Genomic DNA, 17,485 nt, shown 5'->3' with positions numbered 1-17,485 from the left:
AAGCCATCGAACAAAATCAAACAGACAAATATCATGCCGTAATGTGATTGACACATTCGAGGGCAGTTCCAAACCTTCGTGTGCTCTCTGTGATATCACTCTGATCGCACTGGGTTGCGTACGCGCTTTGGCCCGCAAGCGAAATCTGGTTTTTCTTTAGGGTTTCCGAGATCTGCTGGTCGCTCGGTAGGGATACTGGTTTACAAAGTACGTTCAGGTTTCATGGGCCAGCAACTCGTCAAGTTTTGGATACCAGAGCTTCCGCTCATCCGTCGGTATACACACTGAAATCAGAAATATCATGCGAAGCGAAGCAGCAACGACCCGGATGGAACCCTTTTGTGGCAGAGATGAAAAGATTGATTAGATGAAAATAGGTGGGTATCGTGCGTTATCTCCGATGAATCACGACTCTTCAGTGGTCATGGTGTCCTTGTCCCGGTGTCCACCGTCCCACCCACCCCCGAAAGGATGAGGGAATATTCAGGACCTTGGGCTGCAGGTTGGAGTCCGATGTGGATGCAGCTTCAACCCAGATTGGATACTATGATAGAACTGACGATGGTAACTTACTTTTGATTACCTAACGCATTCAAGGCCGTTACGCCTTGCATGTCAAATACAAGTTGCGTACAAAGTTGGAAGAGGTAGAGCTGATGGTCATCTTCTGATGATTATAGAAAGTCATTGATTGAATGATTTGCTTGCAACCTACAGCCATACAAGACAGACTTCTTCACTAAGGAGCGTGACTAACGGTGTCTATACTATGACTGTAATATGCCATCAACTTGGATGTAATGACGATGCTACGACGGATGTACATGTTTCGCGACCCTATTTTAGAGCCGGTTTTCCTGTAGGTCCCTTGCTTTTGAGCAGACTCCTGGGCCATTATTCAGAAGAAGCGGTCTACTGAAGACTTGGATGTTACTGCCGAGTCAGTCCAATCCATCTGAAGCAAGGTTGATGAGAGATAACCGAGTGCTTTGATAACGTTCTGGCATGTCACCGAAGAAAACTCCGTTTGAGTTAGTCCGCAAAACATCTAGATGACTTGGGACACTAGTAAGGTAGACCCTGTCACGATGTAGTAGGTGTACCAATCGCGCTGCTTGCCGGGAGGCTGAAGTTTCTGTTTGCCCGTCTTGGTTTGCCCAGACTTCAGGGGGTAGTGCCGGGACTTATGTAGATGGTGACACTAGACACATTTGGAACCCTGCGTACAACGTAATCTGCGATCTGGTTCGACGGGCGTTTGTGTCACTTGATTGTATCTGAGCTGAGGGTGGCGGCGGTGGTTTCAATACAGCTCACATCACCCCTAGTGGTATGAAGGTGGTTATTTGGAGTGGGTGAATGGGTGGCCTGAGGTTGGCAGCTTCCCGAGAAGCGGAGTTACGGTCAGGTTGGTAAAAGTACGGATTGGCTGGTAAGGGAATAATACCCACCAGGCAAAAGAACAATGGTACCGTTTCCAGGCTACTAAAACCATCCCAAGTAATTCCCGTTTGGGCTGGTCCGGTCCTCGCTACCTCGACTCTGCTTCCTATTTGAATTCTTTATTGTCGGCCGCTTCCCCCCTCCTCTCTCTCCACTCGATTCCCTTCTTCTTCCTCTTCTTTTTCTTCTCCCATTATTCATCTCCCCAAGCTCTGATCGACGGCGTAAAGAGTCGATCCTAGGGCCCTGCATAAATTCTGCCTTACTTACCAGGATTGTTGGGAACCTGCTACCGACACTACCCACGGACTATCAGCGGACCGCATATCCGCGCTCGCCTTTAATTGGTCGCGCTCTTTGGCGGTCTTGTGGTTCAAGCGGCGAAATTCACGGATTTACGATAATCCCACCGCCTGTGTGCCACGCCGTGGAAGTGCTTCCACATTTCGTTCCTCAGGGGCAGGAATCGACCTGGAAATCCTTAAAGGGGTGTATTCAGTCAGAAGCCGTTGCTGGGAACTTGGCTCCAAGGCATAGCAAGAAGACGTGCGACATCTTCTCCGCTGCCAGGTAGGTTTCTTCCCGCGCTTCCCTCCTCTTTCGCCTCCGTCGGCATTTCAACGGTCTGATGTACTGATCGCACGCCTGCTATCATCCCTGCAGTCCCGATAAGCAACAGCTGGTTTATCTCTTTCGCCTCATGCCATTGACATTGGAGGAGGTACCCATAAGGTTCTGATACCTAGGAGAGTCTTCCGTGTGAAGCGTGGGACGGTGCACGCCTGTCATCTTTTTTTTCCTCGCAGGGTTTCACCGCGTTCACCCACCGTTCTCCCAGAGCGCTTTCCCCCCTCTAAGGCGTGGTCTACACCGCTCCTTTCGTTCGAATTTCTCGTCTGTCGACAACAATCATGGCCGCGACTTTGATCCCAAGGAAGTTCCGGTCTACGGACGCGGAGGAAGATGCTGAGCCTGGATGGCTCAAGCGTCAAGTCACCAGTGGCTTGCAATTCCTCTCTCGCCGTGCCTGTCTTCATCCCATTCACACGATCGTCGTATTCGCCCTTCTTGCCAGCACTACCTACGTCGGTCTCCTTGAAGGTAGTTTATTCGACTCTTTTAGAAACCCTAAAGATGTTGCCGGCCAAGTGGATGTGGACACCCTTCTTCAGGGTAGTAGAAACCTACGTCTCGGGGAGAGTACTTCCTGGAAATGGCAGGTGGAAGATACTCTGACTGCCCAAGACTATGATGTAAGTCGGAAACTGGTCTATTAGTGTCAGACATCAAATGAATGTTCTTTTTCTAACAACCGCCGTTCAAACAGACTGCTCAACATATGGCATTGACGACCTTTATCTTCCCGGATTCCCTGTCGAAGTCAGCTTCCACCGGTCCTCTTGCCGATGGTGTTCCGATTCCTGCCAATACCTCCGCACAACGGGTGCCTCATACGCCGAATCTCTTCTCGCCTTTCTCCCATGACGCGTCTCTCGTGTTCACACTTCCTTTCGAGCAGGTCTCTCAGTTTTTGAAGGCTGTTCAGGAGATTCCCGAACCCTCTGTCGACGAGGATGAAGGAGAGCAGAAGAAATGGATTATGCGGGCTGCTCGCGGTCCGGCTTACGGATCCAGCGGAGCTCTCAAGCTTTGGCTGGCAGACGCATGGGGTTCCTTCGTGGATTTGGTCAAGGTACTTATGCCCTTTAGTTCTAAAATTTCATATGGCCCAGTCCATGCTAACCCGATGCAGCACGCTGAAACGATCGACATCGTCATCATGACTCTGGGATACCTTTCGATGCATCTCAGCTTTGTCTCGCTCTTCTTCTCGATGCGGCGTTTGGGCTCGAACTTCTGGCTTGCTACCACGGTTCTTTTCTCTGGATGCTTTGCCTTCCTCTTTGGTCTTCTGGTGACCACCAAGCTTGGCGTTCCCATCAATATGCTGCTTCTGTCGGAAGGTCTTCCGTTCCTGGTCGTGACCATTGGGTTCGAGAAGCCGATCATTCTCACCAGAGCTGTCCTGAGCGCTTCAGTTGATAAGCGCCAAGGTGCCCGGGCTGGCAAGACTGGTGGCCCAGTGGCTCCCAGCACTCCCCGGTCCATCCAGGATTCCATTCAGACTGCCATCAAGAAGCAAGGTTTTGAGATTGTTCGGGACTATTGTATCGAGATCGCCATTCTTGTGGCCGGTGCAGCTTCTGGAGTTCAAGGCGGTTTGAGGCAGTTCTGCTTCCTTGCAGCATGGATCCTGTTTTTCGACTGCCTCTTGCTGTTCACTTTCTACACCACTATCCTCTGTATCAAGCTCGAAATTACTCGCATCAAACGCCATGTCGCACTTCGCAAAGCCCTCGAGGAGGATGGGATTACCCAGCGTGTTGCGGAGAACGTCGCCGCGAACAATGATTGGCCCCAAGCAGGCTCGGAGAATGATGGAACCAGCGACGCCAGCCTTTTCGGAAAGAAGATCAAGTCTAGCAATGTCCGCCGCTTCAAGATCCTCATGGTTGGAGGCTTTATCCTGGTCAACGTTGTGAATCTCTCCGCGATTCCTTTCCGCAAGTCAACTGGTCTTCCCCTGTTGTCGCGCGTCTCCAATTTACTCGCTCCCACGCCGATTGATCCTTTCAAGGTGGCCGAGAATGGACTCGACTCGATCTATGTTTCCGCGAAGAGCCAGATGATGGAAACGATTGTGACCGTCATTCCCCCGATCAAGTATAAACTCGAGTACCCCTCTGTGCACTACGCTGCCTTTGGGGAGGGTCAGTCCTTTGACATCGAGTACAGCGACCAATTCTTGGACGCTGTTGGTGGCCGTGTCATCGAAAGCTTGCTGAAGAGTATTGAAGACCCGATTATCAGCAAATGGATTATCGCAGCTCTGACCCTGAGCATCGTCTTGAACGGTTATCTCTTCAACGCAGCCAGGTGGAGCATCAAGGAGCCTGAGACTGCCGCCCCTAAGGTGGAACCCCCGGAGCCCAAGGTTTATCCCACAATTGATCTGAACAACCAAGATGGCCCCAAGCGGACTGCTGGTGAATGCGAACTGTTTTTGAAGGAGAAGCGGGCTGCCTACTTGTCAGACGAGGAATTGGTTGACCTGTCATTGCGAGGCAAGATCCCGGGATATGCTCTAGAGAAGACCATGGAAAATGAGGACCTAATGAGCCGTCTCGATGCATTTACGCGCGCCGTCAAGATTCGCCGATCTGTCGTGGCCCGGACTCCCGCCACTTCTGAGTTCACGAGCTCCCTGGAAACCTCCAAGCTTCCTTACAAGGATTACAACTACACTCTGGTCCACGGTGCCTGCTGCGAGAATGTCATTGGTTATCTGCCTCTACCTGTTGGTGTTGCCGGTCCCCTCACGATTGACGGCCAAAGCTATTTCATCCCTATGGCTACTACTGAAGGTGTCTTGGTGGCTAGTACCAGCCGTGGTGCTAAAGCCATCAATGCCGGTGGTGGTGCGATTACAGTTCTGACTGGTGATGGCATGACGCGTGGTCCTTGTGTCGGCTTCCCTACGCTTGCACGAGCTGCGGCTGCCAAGGTTTGGCTTGACTCGGAAGAGGGCCAAAGCATCATGATGGCTGCATTCAACTCTACCAGCCGCTTCGCCCGACTTCAACACATGAAGACCGCTCTTGCTGGTACCTACTTGTACATCCGATTCAAGACCACCACTGGTGATGCTATGGGCATGAACATGATCTCCAAGGGTGTCGAAAAGGCGCTCAACGTGATGGCTACTGAGTGCGGCTTTGATGACATGGCCACCATCTCGGTTTCCGGTAACTTCTGTACTGATAAGAAGTCTGCTGCAGTGAACTGGATCGACGGACGTGGCAAGTCAGTTGTGGCTGAAGCTATCATTCCTGGAGAGGTCGTTCGCAACGTCCTTAAGAGTGATGTCAATGCCCTCGTTGAGCTGAACACCAGTAAGAACCTGATTGGTAGCGCCATGGCGGGAAGCTTGGGTGGTTTCAATGCACATGCGTCCAATATTGTCACTGCTGTTTTCCTTGCTACTGGTCAAGATCCTGCCCAGAACGTGGAAAGCAGCAGTTGTATTACTACTATGAGAAAGTAAGTCATTCCTGTTCATTACAAAGCTTATGACAGGGGAGCTATATACTGATTGCGATTACTTCTAGTCTTAACGGCAATCTTCAGATCGCTGTGTCGATGCCGTCCATCGAAGTCGGAACCATCGGCGGTGGCACGATCCTGGAAGGACAATCTGCCATGCTTGAATTCCTGGGGGTGCGCGGCTCTCACCCCACCAACCCTGGTGACAATGCCCGTCAGCTTGCACGGATCGTGGCTGCCGCAGTCCTTGCAGGTGAGCTGAGTCTGTGCGCTGCTCTTGCGGCAGGCCACCTTGTCCGGGCACACATGGCCCACAACCGCAGCGCTGCTCCTACGCGCTCAGCAACGCCTGTGTCTGCCGCCGTCGGCGCAGCTCGTGGCCTTGCTATGACCTCCTCGAAATGAACGGGGCGATTACTACATTCACAATCGCCCCGCCGACCCGCTACGTGATGAGATTATGTACACCGATAATACTGCTACTAGCAGATTCCCTTCCCCGAATTTCTCTCCGCCCACTTCTTCCTGACTTCCAAGATACCTTTTCTGGCATTTTTTGGCCCGTCGCTACTTGGGATGGCGTTGCCGTTTGTCTTAGCAGTGCGGCAACCTGTATTGTACATTTTATAGCATATACATATTTCGTGGTTTGGCTTGTTATGTGGCCTGCGCATCTCATGCTGGACCGTGGGTGGAGCATGGAACCTCTGATGTGCTTGATATGAATCGACCAGACTACGGATCGATTGGCGGCGGGATATCGCAAAAGACCGGGAGATCATCAAAACCGAGTTCTTCAGTGGCAGGAAGATTCGCTGTTTGAAAGATTCGGTCATGATGTTAATCGGATTATGTATGGAGTAAGATATCCAGGGGTTTGTTTCAAGTTATTTTTCTGTTCATTATTTTCTTTTTCTTTTATTATTTTCTCTTATGCTTTTCCATTTGGGGATCATTCTCTTCTTGGGATTGTCTATGCTCTTAGAGTCTGAGCCATTCCATAACATTGGGCAATCTTCTTTGCGGCAGACATTACATGTTTCTTGCCTTGTCCGCTGTGAGAAGAATAGTAGTTAGACGGGGGAGGGAGGGAGAGGCGTGACCGTGACCTTCCCAGAAATGTGGAGTGTGAGGCACGGTAACTAGCACATTCACTTCTGGCTGGACTGGGCTGCTTCAAATGCTTCCTCCCCCCTGATAGACATGCAATACACTTAATACATCTAGTCTCCGGGATGCCGGGCAGTGCTGGGGTAAGTAAAAGTATAATTATAGCCCAGGCAACGAGACGAGCGAATCTAGCTCGAACGCACGGGAAAGAAAGCAGGAGAAGCGACCAGGAAGATGAAAAGTGAAGAAGGTCTGGACCCCAAAGATCAGAGGATTGGAGGATGGCCGAAGCAGGCAGTAATTTGAGCACCTCCTGAACTAGCCTCGAACTATGTGGAGGCGCGCACTGGGTGAGGAAATGGAGCGAGCGTTGGGGGCTGGGCCAGAATGGGAAACTCGACTTCTGAGTACATACATACAGCAAAGCCGTTTCAGCGATTGTGTGCATGTAACATGCAGCATTGAAACATGCTTGATGACTTCATTTTACTTGCATGTTACTTTATTTATACACCCCTCTAGCGAATCACAATCCATGTGGGAAGGAGGAGAAGCATGCTGCTGAAGAATGGAGGAAGGGGGAGAGTGAGTGAGTGTCTGTGTCAGTTTTGTCGGTTCCGCGGTCGGGGAAAAGGGAGAGTTGGTACTAACTCACTAAAGAGAAATGGGGAGGGGGCCACAAAGCATCACCGCCACACCGGGCGAGGCTCGATCGGTTCCTGGCGGGATGGGCGGTGGAGTATTATTTTGCAACTTGTCTTGTCTGGTCCCGTACCATACACAACCTACTTTAGCACCCAAAGGTTGAGGGCAGGATGAGCCAGTCGCGGTACTGTCTTTATCCCAGGCGATCTTTGGCTTTTAGTAGGGTTTAAAGAAGGTGGTTGTTTTGTGTCTCAGAATGTAGTTGTAGCAACCCACTCAAAGTTCTAGTGCCCGATGTCATGATGGAAATGTCTCAGGTTTACTCGCGATAAGTAAGGATGGATCTTGGATAAGAATGATAACTCCAGCTGATCGCACATCCAAGATCGCAAGATCCGTGGAGAAGAAAAAAAAAGTAAAGGTAAGTTGAAAAAGAACTTGGCCGCGACAGGCGCTTCTGGCATGGAGAGGTTGAGGTCGTACGAACATACCGTACCATACCCCTCCAGGTATGTATGGTATGAACGGAGTTCTTTCCAAGCTTTCTAGTAAGGTACCTGAGTAGGTATTGTGGATGTATCTTCCATCAGCCGCCAAATAATTTCCCGTTCCAGGAAGTGGTCGTTGGCTCTCTCACTTGCTCACTCACCATTGTGTCCGCCCGTCTCCCCCCCCCCCCCCCCCCAGGCTCCATCTTTCTAGCCTAGCCCATCTCTCATCCATCTCCATTCATTCAGTCAGTCAGTCAGTCATTCATTCAACCTTTTCCCCCTTGGGTTCCAAGTCCTCTTCTCTTCCCCCCAAAAGAAGTTCGGCCACTCCCTAGTCCGGTCCTTTTTCCAAACTCCACTCCTTGGGGCGTCGCCAAACCCAGGTCAACTTCGGCGGTGGCTGCTGCTTCTCCCGCTGCTTGTTTCTGCCTGGGTCCAATCCCTACTGATCTATTTTCCTTTCCCCTTCCCCAAAGGCCGCCGCTTTAGGTCTTTTTTTTGTGGTCGCTACAATTTAATTTATTAATTTGGTATGCCTGTTGGTGACCGGTCGTATCCCCGTGCCGACTTCTGTTGACACCGGTGCCTCCGGCACGTTCTATTCTACATTCCGCATCGGATTCCTCCTTCCTTTGTTTTCATTCTCTTCGGAGGAAGCATTAGCCCCCCCTCCAGTTGCAGCGGCCGTCCATTCCTTATCATCCGCCACGAGCGAAATCCTCCGATTCTCAGATACCTATACTCAGTCTTCATCAATGGCCTTGGAGTCGCAACCTCACCCTACCTCGGATGCATAGTGATAGGCATATTGGCTTTGGACCGACCCAGATCTCCCCTACCTCTTAGCTAGCACGGAGCCCACGGGCCTACCGACAGCAACACCCCCCCTATGAACGCTCCCTCCGGGACTATGTCGCCTGTCTCCGTGGACGGGAGTGACTGGTCCGGCATCAATCAGTATCAGAAATCGGATCCGCCTTTCTCCCCGACCTTCTCGACTCGCAGCGCCCTCGCCACCCCCCCTACCTCCGGTGTACCCAGCGGTTCAAATGGCGCAGGACTTCCGAACGGTTCATCGGGCCCGGTCAGCGATGCCGGGAATCCCTCTCCCCCGAGCTCGGTGGCAGCGCGATCGAGCGATGGCACTTTGTCGGATCAACGCAGCAAGCGACACAAGCGGATGGAGGAGGTCCTAGGCCAACACTACGTTGCCCTCAGGAGGTTCCTTCATGCGTCCCATCGTGATGATCGAGCCAACAAGTCAAGCAAAGCCCGCGACAAGCTGCTACGACTCTCCGCCACGCAATTTCACGAATTAAGTACCGACGTTTATGATGAACTGCTCCGGCGACAAGCGGCCATGCCGGCTCCGAACCGACCCCCTCGCCCTGATATTCCCCCGTTCCTGCCACCGCGCAAGGATTTCCATGAAAAGCGCAACCAGGCGCGCCAAAAGCTTGCTTCGCTTCAGCACCAGCGTTTCCGAGATCTCGCGACGGATGTCTATACCGAGTTAGAGCGACGGTTTCCTCAATTTCCTTCTAGGGAATCTCGTCGGTTGAGTCCGGCTCCCAGCTACCGCGGACGGCCATCCAATGGCTATCCACCGAACGGATACCCTCCGACGCCGGGAGGGCCGCGTTCGCAGTCTCGTGGGCCCCCGTCTCGAATGGGCTATTCCCCTGGTGGACCTCCTCCAGCAAGTCCGATGTATCCCCCACGCCAAGGGTCACTTGGTGGGCCGCCGCCAGGCATGAATGGTGATGGGCCAATGGCCAAATCGTTCCAAAGTAACACTATTGTTCCGAATAAGAGTACTATGGTCGAGGACGACGATGATGGAGTAGGTACGGAGGACGATTATGATGCGCGGAGCGATGCATTTGCTCTAGATGCGGTTCTGCAAAGTCGGCGGGGGACAGGGGCTACTCTAGCAGACGCCGACAGAAAGGCGTTGGCGGAAACTCAATCGCAGGTTTCTGCTTTGCAGGATAAGGTGAACAAGCTCGAGGACCTATTGAAATCCAAGGATGAGGAGATATCCAAGTACCAGGAAGATCAGAGCAAGGTTGAGACCTTGGAGGACTTGGTCAAGTCCAAGGATGAGGAGCTCATCAAATACCGAGAAAGTCAAACCACGTCAGATGTAGGGCAGACGATTTTTACTCGACTCCCATTGATTGCGGTTGCTAACCGGATTCACAGGTCACTAGTAGCGAACGGCAAGAATGGGAGGATCTGAAGTCGGATCTGGAGAGCAAAATCTCCCAGGCCGAGGATCTGAACAGCAACCTGCAGTTGGAACTGGACAAGGTTCGGGCCGAGCATGCAGCCATAGAGAACGACCTGCGGAACCAGTTGGAAGAAGCATCCCGGCAAAGCACTGGAGATCCAGAGCTGCAGGCCCGCTTTGCTGATCTTGAGATCAAGCATCAAAGCCTGCAGACTGAGTTGCAAGAGCAACGGTCAGTGACAGAAGAGGTCAGACGGGAGGCAGCTGGCTTCCTGAGGGAAATGAGGGAGTTGTCCGAGCAAAGCCAGTCTCGGTGGGAGCACGAAGAGCAACTTACCACCGAGGTTCACAGATTGGAGGAACAAGTCAAGCAGTGGAAGACCCGCTATGAGAAGGCAAAGGCGCAGGCAGGGCACCTTCGCACATCATCTATCGGGACAGAAATCCGTTCCGATGCCGCAACTCTGACCAGGGATCGTGATATCTTCCATGAAAATGGCTTGGTCAAGGATGTTCATGTCGCGAAGTTTCAGATATCTATTGACGAGCTTCTACACACTGCACGCCACGAAGATTACCATGTCGTGACACGTCAGATCAATGCTGTGGTTATGGCGGTACGGCATATGCTGCAGGACGTGCAAGAAAGTCAAGACCCTAGCGATGGGTCATCGGCACTGCGTTCGAAGGCTATAGGCAAGCTTTCTACCACCGCGAACAATCTGATCACGGCAGCCAAGAATTTCGTGAAGTCCAACGGGCTCTCACCTGTCTCCCTTCTGGATGCTGCGGCTTCTCATCTGTCGGCTGCTGTGATTGAACTCATTCGCCTCGTCAAGATCCGATCCACTCCTGATGAGTCCCATGAAGACGACGATGAGGTTCAGTTTAGTCAGATGAAGTCTCCAGACTATTTCAGCGTGGCTCCTAGTCAAAGCCGACACAGTCGCAATGATTCCGTCTACAGTGCCATGAGCCCCCCGCCTGACGCTCCCCACGGAATTTCGGTGGCAGTGCAAGACTACAGCTCGCAGGCCGAGAACCACGAACTTCAGGAGATGAAGGTATGTTATAAGATTTTTAGTATACTGGTAATGTGTGCTAACTGAGGCGACAGCTTTACGTCGAGGATCAGACGAATGGCCTGGTTCAGTCAATCCAAGCCCTCATCGACAGCATCCGAGCCGATCGCGATTTGACCACGATCAGCACCCATGTCTCTGCCATTTCTTCTGCGGTGACGAATGTTACCTCTTCGGTTCAGCACTTTGTCAAGAGACCAGAGGCTAGCCCGGCTCTTCGGCAACGCATTGATCCTGTCCTCGAGATGCTGGAATACCACAAGCACCGCCTTGTAGGCGCTGCGGCCGAGGGCGAGGCTTCTAGCAGCCCCGAGGGGCTTCGAGAAGTAACTAACAAGCTTCCACCTATCGCGTTTGAGATTCCCCGGGTTACCAAGGAGCTTGCTCATCAGCTGGACCCCGCGAGCCTTGAGGAGGAAGATGACTTTCGATAGTCCATTCGCCTGAAGGTCAACATCATGATATTGTTTCTTTCTAGGCTTGTTCAGCCCGAGAATCGCAGTGGCGTTATTCTCTTTTTACTTCTATCTCTTTCTAGCATGCTGATTTGGCACCATGATACCAACCGAACTGCTGGACCTTGCAATCTCGCTTTCCTTACTTTTGCAGTTATCACGCATGACAACGAGCAACCATGTGGAACGACGTGTTGTAACTGGTGGAGCTTTACGACAGATTCTTGTTTTCTTCCAGACGCACCCTGACTTCAGGAGCGATGTACTTTTATTCAGCTTTCCCCTTTCTTTATTTCTGTTGATTCTTTATTTGGATTTGCGGTTGATATTCTTCTTTGATTAGCGCTTCTTTTCTTCCTTTCTGCATTGACGGTCCTTGTAGGACTGGACTGATTTCGTGTTTCTTCCAGAATTTATACTGCGGTATTTTCTTTACACGTTCAACCTCCCCCGGAATTGCTTCTTCTATCCTGACTTTTGAATTGACCATACGGGGGTCTTCTTTCTCTTGTGTGCCGTGGTTATTGTTTTCCTGGAGTCTGTTTAGATGACTCGATAGATAGACTTTGGTGGTTATATTCGATTGGCTGCGGCCATTGCTTTCCGCGATGAATGGAGTAGTAAATGTTGACAGCTTCCCTGGTAGATATTAGAGAAACTATAAGATTTGCCTTACTACATAGTAAACAGGTGTTGAGTGGTCAATCACGTGTACGATCAGCTGTCTTGGTGCTGTTGTAGAGGTAAGAACCATTTCTAGTTCTGGAAAGCTTCCGACCGAACCGGGTCTTAGCTAATCACGAGCTATCCCCGGTTGGGGCAGTAGCAGGAATATTTTCCTCCGCTGTCCGACGCGCTTTCTCCAGTTCTTTTTGCTCTCCACGCCAGCAAAGCAGCAAGCAACCAGCTACAGCAATTCGTGAGACGAGATATTATTCTTTTTCTACCTCAATTCTTTTCTTTAGATAGTACTGTAAGTGATGCATCCCGATTGCATTGGCCGTCCCCAATGGTATAAGGGGACCAATGGCAGTTATTCCCCCCCTGGTCCGGTTGCTTTGGAGTGAGCAAGCTACTTAAGTTACTACTAAGAGTAGCTGGTAGCTACTCACTTCACTACTGGACGGTCGGAGCACTTCCATGTTCTTCCACGGAGCGGCCTGAGGCCCACGGCGGATGGCCTGGCAAGTTGCATGATTGGCGCGCATGGGCTGACGCACAGGACAGAAGCGGTTAGCCAGCCAGTGCCCCTCCAGCAACAATGTTCTCCCGAAGCCTGAGGTCAACAATAACCCCACCTTGCTCGCCCTTCGCTTCTCGTCCCCTCTTCTCCATCCCCAATTGCAAGCAATCTTCCTTCCTCTCTCTTCGTCCTTTCCATCAATCATCCGCAGCCATGTCTGGAAACACTCAAGCCTTCTTTGAAGTTCAGTACGCCCCCGTGGGCTCCAGTGCCAGTAAGTTGTCCTCTTCTATTCCTCATCGTCCTTCGTTGCTGTCGTCACCCTTTTTCCTGCATGGATGATTTTACCCCTCCTTGTGAAGAAAATGGGAGTGCTGGGATGTCTTCTATAGAAGGAACTCTCCCACAATCGCGATCTTCTTCTCATATCCTTGGACTGAAATGCATTCTCTCAATGCTTGCTGGTTCATTTGGCTGACTTTGGTCTCTTTTCCTGCTCTCTAGCCAAGACGGGCCGTATCGTCTTCAACCTCTTCGAGAAGGACGTCCCCAAGACCGCCCGCAACTTCCGTGAGCTCTGCTCCAAGCCCCAGGGTGAGGGTTACAAGGGCTCTACCTTCCACCGTGTCATCCCCCAGTTCATGCTCCAGGGTGGTGACTTCACCCGCCACAACGTGAGTAATTCTGCTATTTTGATCCGCCTCCGTGGGTGGCTGTGTGGGAGAGAACGATTTGACTGATATCATCATCCAGGGTACCGGTGGTCGCTCCATCTACGGTGAGAAGTTCGCCGATGAGAACTTCATCTACAAGCACAACAAGCCCGGTCTTCTCTCCATGGCCAACGCTGGTCCCAACACGTAAGTTCTACCGTCACTCGTAAAAGTTACGTTTCAGACAGCTAACGGCATCTGCAGCAACGGCTCCCAGTTCTTCATCACCACCGTTGTCACCTCTTGGCTCGATGGCAAGCACGTCGTCTTCGGTGAGGTTGCCGATGACGCGTCCATGCAGGTCGTGAAGGAGATCGAGGCTCTCGGTTCCTCCTCCGGCTCCATCCGCTCCAACGTTAAGCCCACCATCGTCAACTGCGGTGAGTTGTAAGTGGTTTTCAAGGATAACAGATGACAAAATTGGGATATCATCCCACGAGCTGGTGTAGACCAGTTGTGAGGATTAATGGTGGACAATTCTCTTTCTCCCTACCCGGTGTAATCTAGAGTGTCCATACCAATTGTCAATAAGTTTCCTTTCAAGCTTGTACCATCGTATTGCAGTAACCATAACCAGTTTTCTACACTCAGAGTATTGATAGAGAAAGATCCAAGTAAGATCGAACCTCGTAAATAACCACACAGTGACGAAATCCCTACATAACCTACCTCTAAAATCAGCCAAAGATTCCACCGAACGTGGCAACCTAGACTAGCACTAAACCCGTCCTACTAACAATTCAACCCCGCTCCAACACACACTCTCAAACCCTCTTTTTCTCCGGTGGGGAGGGGAGGGGGGCAAAGCAGCTGGCAAGGGGCAATTCGAACCTCGGATTGGTTTCCCGGTTCCGAATACGGCCGGCTCGCATTCGCATTCCTATTCCTTGCTTGCTGCTGCTACTGCTACTGCTGCTGTGTTGCATGCAGGTGGCTTTAATGAGACTACTACTATCTTTACCATAGGGCAGTTGTGAGCAGAGCTGTGTTTTGTTCATTCATTTATTCTATTCCCTCGTTTTTTCAGCCATAAAGTATTTATTCTATTTTGTCTGCATACTTGATATTGTAGTTAGATGATGATTACTTATGTATGTATACGTAAGTGTACCTTGGAAGTTGGTTAGTAGGAGTGAGGGGTTTGAGGGCTGGCCGCTGGCCAAGGCTGGGGGGACTCAGCTGGGCTGAGCTAGTAAGCTAAAGTATGATGTGATCGGAGAGGGAGTATGGCGTAGTTGTTATTCATTTAGTGAGAAACAAATTCCCCCATATTTAGATTGTGACATAGATGATATCAAGGCATATTCTATCCAGACTCTTATTAACATAATGTCTTATGCATAGTACATGTATTAAATCTACCACCGGTACTCACTCCCGAGAAGTAGTAGTTCAAGACTCCAACATACCTAACACGTACATCATTCCCTAACCCTACCATCCACTCTCCCAAGGCATGCTAAAAACCACACTCCTCTCCAAGATCCTCACCACAAGATCTCAATCAAACTAGAAAACATCATGTCAAACTAAGCTCCAACACCCACCCACCTCACCTAGCCGCAGCATCTAGTCACGGATGTGGCGTCGTTCCTGATCCTGAACATACATAGTACTCATCGTCAGCTACCAATACCAGCAGACAGCACAACATAAACCAGTAATAAGGCAATCACTCACTGCCTAGTACCAAGACTCCCCCACGAAAAGAGCAAAAACCCCACAAACGCCCCAACAAAGATACAAAGAATAATATACCCGTTGTAGTACATCCCCAGCAGCATCACAAAATACGCCACAGCAAATTGCAATACATGCAGGGTGGCTCGGATGAGTTGCTCGATCTTGCTGGGTCTGAATGTGAATTTTGACTGGTTATCGGGGTGTATATTAGGATGTGATGTAGTTTCTGGCGCGTTAGGCATTGGTTCATTATCTTCTTCTTCTTCTTCACCCTCCTCTACTAACTCCGGAACAGGAGGTAGGGCTGAAAGTGAGCCTGACTGCGTCCATGGGATGGGTCTTTTGGCGGGTCTATCTGTGGAGCGGTCATTAGGAACTGCGATGTTGGGTTGATCGCTCCCAGTATCAGTATCAGCTTTAAGTCTGGCGCGGTTGATGATGAACGCGTCGTATTCGCTGGCAACCCGACGGAGAAGTTCTAGACATATGACGAGGAGGATAACTCCGATGCAGGAGCCCGCGAACATGCTTGGGGAGGTGATGTGCCAGGATGAGGAGATGAAGCCTTTTTGCTTGGGGGTTAGTGGTTCTGGGTGGGTGGTTCAGTGTTGGTTGACTTACAAGCGTCCACGGTGTTCCAGTTCCAGAGCATCTGGGTATGGTTAGCAGGGAGGTAGACAGGTTTGGGATGGAGGTGGTGAGGAGGGGAGGGGGTGTACTGAGATCTTGCAGTTGGTAGAGGCCATGGTGGCAGTGGTACTGGCGCTCGTGATGGCTGATGTGGTGGTTTCTGTGGTCATGTCCATGTTGTCTATGGTCTTTGAGGGTTGATGAAAAGGTGAATGAACGGAAGGATGGGAAGGGTGGTTGGTAAGGACTGTAGAGACAGATCAAGAGTATTCTGGAGAAAAGAAGAACCAGCAGTGAGGAAGAGATAGCAAGAGGTTTAGGGACTAGTTTTCTGACTTTGGATACGTGTATGTCAGGAACGTGTTCTTGTACAAATGTCAATTTCCCTCATGTAGTTCAGTATGAATCAGTAATAACGCGCTCATCAGTAGAAAGAGTCCCTAAAGACAGTCACTAGATGTTGAGCACATTATGCAGATAGCTCCTGACCAGTGGGCCCAGAAGATGCAGTGAATCGGACATTTTACAGCAGAATCTACAGGAGCATCATGATTAGCAACTTGGCTGTATTCGCTGGAATATTCAAATGTCAACATTGAAACGATCCATCCCGCCGCGCCCAACACCTCATGGCAATCAACTGGGTATAAACAGAACTCGCCCTATCGCGCTGCCCTGTAGAAGATCCCAGATAGCAGATATAAAGAAACAGAATTCAAAACCAAGTCATCACCGGCGTGCCGACTTCTTGATCACCCCTTCCAAAATCTCCCGGATCTGCTTGCATCCGTCAATTCCCACCGCCAGCATTGTCTCAACATATGTGCAATGCACCTTGGAGTCCATCGTCAGCATTGCTACCTTCATCTCGTCCTCATCCTCGTTAATCATAGCCGCCTCTCCCACCGGTACAGCCGTTGTCGTTCCCACCGTAAGGAACGGAAGCTCCTGCTCCTCCGGCAGAGACAAGTCCAGCAGCGGATCCAATGTGTCATTATTCGGATCCCGCGGCGTAGATGCACTGCCGCTCATTCCCGACGTGCACCCACAGAGGAGTCCTGGCATGGGAATACCGGCATCCACAAGCGCCAGCGTACAGGCATTGACCGCCGCGGCGAGGAGCGAACCGTCTGACGACAAAACCGAGACGTGGATGCTAATCGTACTGTGAGGGTAGAGGTGGGTATGAAGATGCGACTGGAAAGCAGAGCGTAGTATCGTTGCGACGCGCGAAGATTGTCTGTTTTCAAGAATTCGGTCAGTACCAGTCATGGCAGACACAACAGACATGACAATAGTGAGCAACGTACTTGTCACTTCCGCCGGCTCTGCGCTTGCGGTCCACTCCAGCAAATCCTGCAACATTGACATCCACCTCTACTACCGCACCTGCTGATCCAGCAGCACCACCCGTGGCATCACCGCGACGCCCCTCTGCGGGACCGTGGACGGAGCACAGGATCGCGGTGTTGCCCATGGCCAAGTAGGATGAGCCCGAACTGGCGGGGTTCGTGGAGATCTGGGCCTGGAGCAGTCGAAGCTCATTCCAGCGACGGCCATCAAGGCGAAGCTTGGTGAGGGGATATGTTGTGGATGTGTCGAGAGGCATTGTGAACTGGGAGGTGCTTCAATCGGTATGCCGAAATCAAGATGGGAGGAAGTTTTGGCGTGGTTTCCCCGCACCATGCGCTGTCAAACTTTGTCAAAGGAATA

At 51.1% G+C, this 17,485-nt stretch overlaps 5 protein-coding genes across 5 annotated transcripts; 3 read left to right on the top strand and 2 right to left on the bottom strand.

Moving 5' to 3' along the window:
- Positions 1 to 2,354: 2,354 nt before the first annotated feature.
- hmg1 (HMG-CoA reductase) lies at positions 2,355 to 5,952 on the top strand (the record flags this gene model as incomplete). Its single annotated transcript, XM_041683929.1, has 4 exons — positions 2,355 to 2,696; positions 2,771 to 3,136; positions 3,197 to 5,544; positions 5,613 to 5,952. 4 exons carry the CDS (start codon positions 2,355 to 2,357, stop codon positions 5,950 to 5,952), a joined length of 3,396 nt encoding a protein of 1,131 aa, XP_041538164.1.
- Positions 5,953 to 8,682: 2,730 nt separating this feature from the next.
- On the top strand, positions 8,683 to 11,542 carry SPA2 (putative cell polarity protein; the record flags this gene model as incomplete). The annotated part of the gene is made up of 3 exons (XM_041683928.1): positions 8,683 to 9,939; positions 9,999 to 11,090; positions 11,144 to 11,542. The coding sequence occupies 3 exons, from the start codon at positions 8,683 to 8,685 to the stop codon at positions 11,540 to 11,542; spliced, it is 2,748 nt and encodes a 915-aa protein (XP_041538163.1).
- Positions 11,543 to 12,824: 1,282 nt separating this feature from the next.
- On the top strand, positions 12,825 to 13,850 carry cyp4 (peptidyl-prolyl cis-trans isomerase; the record flags this gene model as incomplete). Its single annotated transcript, XM_041683927.1, has 4 exons — positions 12,825 to 13,020; positions 13,251 to 13,420; positions 13,500 to 13,606; positions 13,664 to 13,850. 4 exons carry the CDS (start codon positions 12,825 to 12,827, stop codon positions 13,848 to 13,850), a joined length of 660 nt encoding a protein of 219 aa, XP_041538162.1.
- A 1,285-nt stretch (positions 13,851 to 15,135) lies between these two features.
- Positions 15,136 to 15,948, bottom strand: CTR3 (high-affinity Cu transporter CTR3; the record flags this gene model as incomplete). Its single annotated transcript, XM_041683926.1, has 3 exons — positions 15,136 to 15,707; positions 15,764 to 15,794; positions 15,862 to 15,948. The coding sequence occupies 3 exons, from the start codon at positions 15,946 to 15,948 to the stop codon at positions 15,136 to 15,138; spliced, it is 690 nt and encodes a 229-aa protein (XP_041538161.1).
- A 553-nt stretch (positions 15,949 to 16,501) lies between these two features.
- SKI6 (exosome non-catalytic core subunit SKI6) lies at positions 16,502 to 17,381 on the bottom strand (the record flags this gene model as incomplete). The annotated part of the gene is made up of 2 exons (XM_041683925.1): positions 16,502 to 17,012; positions 17,083 to 17,381. 2 exons carry the CDS (start codon positions 17,379 to 17,381, stop codon positions 16,502 to 16,504), a joined length of 810 nt encoding a protein of 269 aa, XP_041538160.1.
- Positions 17,382 to 17,485: the final 104 nt, after the last annotated feature.

This window comes from Aspergillus luchuensis, chromosome 1 (assembly GCF_016861625.1).
Source record: "Aspergillus luchuensis IFO 4308 DNA, chromosome 1, nearly complete sequence".
Classification (NCBI taxonomy): Eukaryota; Fungi; Ascomycota; class Eurotiomycetes; order Eurotiales; family Aspergillaceae; genus Aspergillus; species Aspergillus luchuensis.
Note: the sequence above shows the minus strand (reverse complement) of the source record. Positions and strands in the feature narration are given on the sequence as shown.